This window comes from Silene latifolia, chromosome 1 (assembly GCF_048544455.1).
Source record: "Silene latifolia isolate original U9 population chromosome 1, ASM4854445v1, whole genome shotgun sequence".
In the NCBI taxonomy this organism is placed as follows: domain Eukaryota; kingdom Viridiplantae; phylum Streptophyta; class Magnoliopsida; order Caryophyllales; family Caryophyllaceae; genus Silene; species Silene latifolia.
The window spans coordinates 28336698-28341239 of record NC_133526.1 but is presented as its reverse complement, the minus strand read 5'-3'; the positions used below and the strand labels follow the sequence as shown (position 1 = coordinate 28341239).

Genomic DNA, 4542 nt, shown 5'->3' with positions numbered 1-4542 from the left:
GCTAGCATCCACATTCTGTTTCCCGTGGTTCTGGTTAGAGGACCCACTATATCCATCCCCCATGTCATGAATGGCCAGGGAGAGATGATGGGATGTAGGGGCTCTGCTGGCTGATGGATCATTGGCGCTGAGCGCTGGCAGGAGTCACACTTGCGGGCATATTCTGCTGAATCTGCCCTCATTGTGGGCCAGAAGTAACCTTGTCTGAGGGCTTTGCTTGACAGACTCCTGCCCCCTGCATGGTTTCCACACTCACCACTGTGGAGGGCATGCAACACAGTCTGTGCTTCTTGCTTATCCAAGCATCGTAGGTAAGGTCATGCTGTTGACTGCCTGAAAAGTATGACATCAATTAGTATGAATTTGGAGGCTTTCATTTTGAAGCCTTTTATCTCCTTCTTGTCAACTGGCAGTTTGCCATGTCTCAACTAATCTAGGTACGGTGTCCGCCAATCCCAGTCATCTGCCTGACCAGTGGGTTGATCGTCTGACTGGGCAGCTGTCTGGCCACCAGATCTATTGTCTGGCTGTACAGGCGCCTGGCCGCCTGTAGTTGATTGAACCGATGTCCCGTCTTGCTGGTCTTCCAGTTCTCCTCTGTCCGCTTCCTCTAATTTTTGGATATAAGGTTCCAGCATGTGTGCGATGGGAATGTTGGACAGCTCGGTTGGCTTGAAGGTTTCCCCCAGAGTTGCTAAGGCATCTGCTTCCACATTTTGGTCTCTGGGGATCTGCTTGAGCTTGCAGTCTTTGAATTTCTGTTTCAGCTCCTTTGCCACTTTTAAGTAGGCGATCATCTTTGAATCTCTGGCTATGAATTCATCATTCACATGATTAACTATTAGAAAAGAGTCACTGAATATTTGTAGATTCCTGACTCCTAGCTCTAGGGCTAGCTGCATTCCTAGTATCAAGGTTTCGTATTCTGTTTCATTATTAGTTGCCTTAAATTCACATCGTACTGCCTGTGCCATCAAATCTCCCTGCGGTGATCGCAGGATTAGTCCTACGCCTGCTCCCCTTTGGTTGGAAGCTCCGTCGATGTACATCTGCCAGACTTCTGCTTCCTTATTTCCTTTGAGGGTTAGGATTTCTTCGTCTGCCAGATTCTGTATGGTTGGGCTGAAGTCTGACACAAAGTCTGCCAGCGCCTGCGATTTTATCGCTGTTCTTGGATCATACCTGATGTCATATCCACTAAGGTGTACTGACCATTTTGACATTCTGCCTGATAGTTCAGGCTTCCTCATCACGGATTTCAATGGGTAGTTGGTTACAACATGTATGGTGTGGGACTCAAAGTAGGGGCGCAGTTTGTAACATGCAATCACTAGTGCTAGTACTAATTTTTTAAGAGATGTGTACCTGGTCTCTGCTGGAAGTAGAGACTTGCTTACATAGTAGACTGGCTTTTGCTCCTTATCCTGTTCTCTGACTAGGACTGCGCTTACTGCTACTTCTGTGACTGCTAAGTAAAGGAACAATGGTTCTCCTGGCTCCGGTTTTGATAGTAATGGTGGGCTGCTGAGGTAGTGTTTCAGCTCCCTGAATGCCTGCTCGTGGTCTGCAGTCCACTCAAACTTCTGGCTTTTTCTCAATATATCGTAGAATAGTCTGCACTTATCTGAGGATCTTGAGATGAATATGCTTAGAGCTGCTACGTTACCAGCTAGTCTTTGTACGTCCTTTGGTTTTTCAGGTGACTCCAGCTGTAATACAGCCTTAATCTGCTCGGTGCTGGCTTCTATTCCTCTTTGAGTGACAATGTAGCCTAAGAATTTGCCGGAGGAAACTCCAAAGGTGCACTTAGACGGGTTTAGCTTCATTTTATATTCTCTAAGGGTGCTGAATGTTTCTGCTAGATGTCGCATGTGGTCCACAGCTTTCTCTGAATTTACCACCATATCGTCAATGTACACTTCCATGGTTCTTCCTATTTTCTCTTTGAACATGCGGTTGACCAGCCTTTGATATGTGGATCCTGCGTTTTTCAGGCCGAAGGGCATGAAGTTGTAGCAATATATTCCTCTTTCGGACATGAATGTTGTCTTCTTCTGATCTGCTGGATCCATCTTAATTTGATTGTAACCGCTCCAAGCGTCCAAGAATGTTAATATCTCGTGTCCAGCTGTTGCATCCACCATTGCGTCAATGTGCGGTAGTGGCAAGGGATCTTTGGGACATGCCTTGTTGAGGTCGGTGAAATCCACGCATACTCTCCACTTTCCATTCTTCTTGGGTACTACCACTACATTTGACAACCACTCTGGGTACTTTACCTCTCTTATCTTGTTTGCTGGTAGCAGGCTGTCTACCTCCTGGTTGATCACTTTATTTCTCTCGGCTGCAAACTTTCTTCGTCTCTGCTGGATGGGCTTGAATCCTGGGTCCACACTGAGTTTGTGTGTTATGATAGATTGATCTATCCCTATCATGTCGTCATGGGACCATGCGAAACAATCCATATTGGCTTGCAGGAATTTGACTAGGTGCTGTCTGAGGTCTCTTGTTCATCCTGCCTCTATTAGCACGGTCCTTTCGGGGTGCAGCTTGTCCAGGTTGATCTGGTCTAAATCTTTGGCTGGAGGTTCAATATATTCGTCCTGGACAGGCTGCTTCTGTAATTGCTATGCCGGGGGGCTGGTCGTGCACTTTAGCGCTTTCTTGTAGCAACCTCTAGCTGTTGGAGCTAGTGTCCTCCACAATTAGTGTGATAACGTTTATAAATCTCTTATAGGTTCACAGGGTATACTTAGTATTTTATCAGTTGATTAACGTTTACTAATAACGGTTGGCTTGCTAGAAGTTTGACGTTATTATCATACTGATGGCGGTGATCAACTGGTCCCTAAAAGTCACACGTAAAGGATGTTTTCGAGAGATGTGATTATATGAAAATATAATCACATTGATGCCTTATATGACTAAAAGGTTAGTCCATGTATTTGACTAAAAGGTTAGTCAATGTGATGATGAGACGATTATTTAATACAATTAAATAATATCAGCTGAGACGAATTAATTGTTAATTCGTAAATTGAATATAAACTGTTATATTTAATTAATGTATATGATGTTAGCTTAAACGAATTAAGATGTTAATTCGTAATTAAACGTAAATGGTTATATTTAATTAGCAAATTATAAATATGCGATATTTATAGTTAATGTATATATTATACGAAATTGTCATAATAAATGATGACAGACCGGTATTAATAAATCGACTACAAACTGTTGTGTGTGGACTTATTAATACGTGACGACATAAATGACAATTGATAATTATACGCATTTTATACAATATGATAACTACCAAAAATAAGAAGATTTTTCTCCTTATTTTTCCGGTTGTTACACGATTCAAGGGGGAAAAGAAAATAAGAAAAAAAATATCTTCCTTATTCTCCTCCTTTGGACGGTTAAAAGAGGAGAGAGGGAGATTATTTTTCTCACATGTTTTTTTCTCTACACTCCCATCACAAAAACCCTAAAATTAATTAGAAATTAGGGTTCCTTTTTCTAGCAAAAATTAGGCATTTCTCAAAGCATCTTGGGTGCAACGATTAGGAGAATATCGATCTCGATATTTGTTCTTAGGCCAAATTGCTAGGACCGAAGGTTACTTCTAATCTCTATTCTTTTGTTTATGCAATTCGTTTATGACTCGTAATTTCATATCTCATAATTTCGTTATAATCCAAAATTTTCTTGATGAAATATACCGATATTTCCCACAAGTGGTATCAGAGCATAGGCCACAAAATTATCTTATATGATTTTCATAAATGGATTAAAACAAAAATTTTAAAATCAAATTTTTTTTTCGGCCGAAACAATTTTTTTTTGCCGAGAAATTTTTTTTTTGATGTTTTGTTTCCATTTGATTTATTGATATTGTTTTTTTAATATGTTAAGATGATAATATGATAAATTTGTAGAAGTTTTGATTTAATAAAAATTAAATTGAAATGTAAATGGAAATTGTTTTGATTGATGATATTCATTTGTTTTGCTATATAGTTTTTGGCATACTTGTTATTAAAGAATCATGATTCATTAATTTTAATAATGTTCAAATCAATTGTGATGAATCAACTATTCAGAAAATCGATTTAATCATAATTTAGATATTCTTTTTAAGAGGTTAAATTGAACCATCTAGTTTGGATCTATGTTTAAATTAAATGTTGATGATTATGCCAATCTTGTTCTAGTAGCAACATTAAACAAATTTGTTCATCTAAAAGGGTATGTTTTCGAAAAGAAAAAAAATTTTTTTTTGGATTTTAGGTGAATGCCGAGAGCACAAGAAAAAAAAAAACTGTTTTTCTTTTTTTTTTTTGCAGAATGCCGTGAGCAATTTAAAAAAAAAAAATTTCTGTTTTTTTCTTTTTGTTGTTGTGATTTGGCCAATTATTATTATACATTACATCTATAATGCATGATTGTTTGTTGTGAAAAAGTTCACAAATTTTAGATACCCAATTATTTTAAAGTGGTTTAAAATAATGTTAGATTAATTCATATTACAAGTTAATA

The 4542-nt window shown here is 38.7% G+C and overlaps 1 protein-coding gene across 1 annotated transcript; it reads right to left on the bottom strand.

Annotated features, from left to right (window-relative positions):
- Window positions 1–428: 428 nt before the first annotated feature.
- LOC141642808 (uncharacterized) lies at window positions 429–2144 on the bottom strand. The gene is made up of 3 exons (XM_074451754.1): window positions 2038–2144; window positions 1398–1752; window positions 429–1241 (listed from the first exon to the last, which is right to left on the bottom strand). The coding sequence occupies exons 1-3, from the start codon at window positions 2142–2144 to the stop codon at window positions 429–431; spliced, it is 1275 nt and encodes a 424-aa protein (XP_074307855.1).
- Window positions 2145–4542: the final 2398 nt, after the last annotated feature.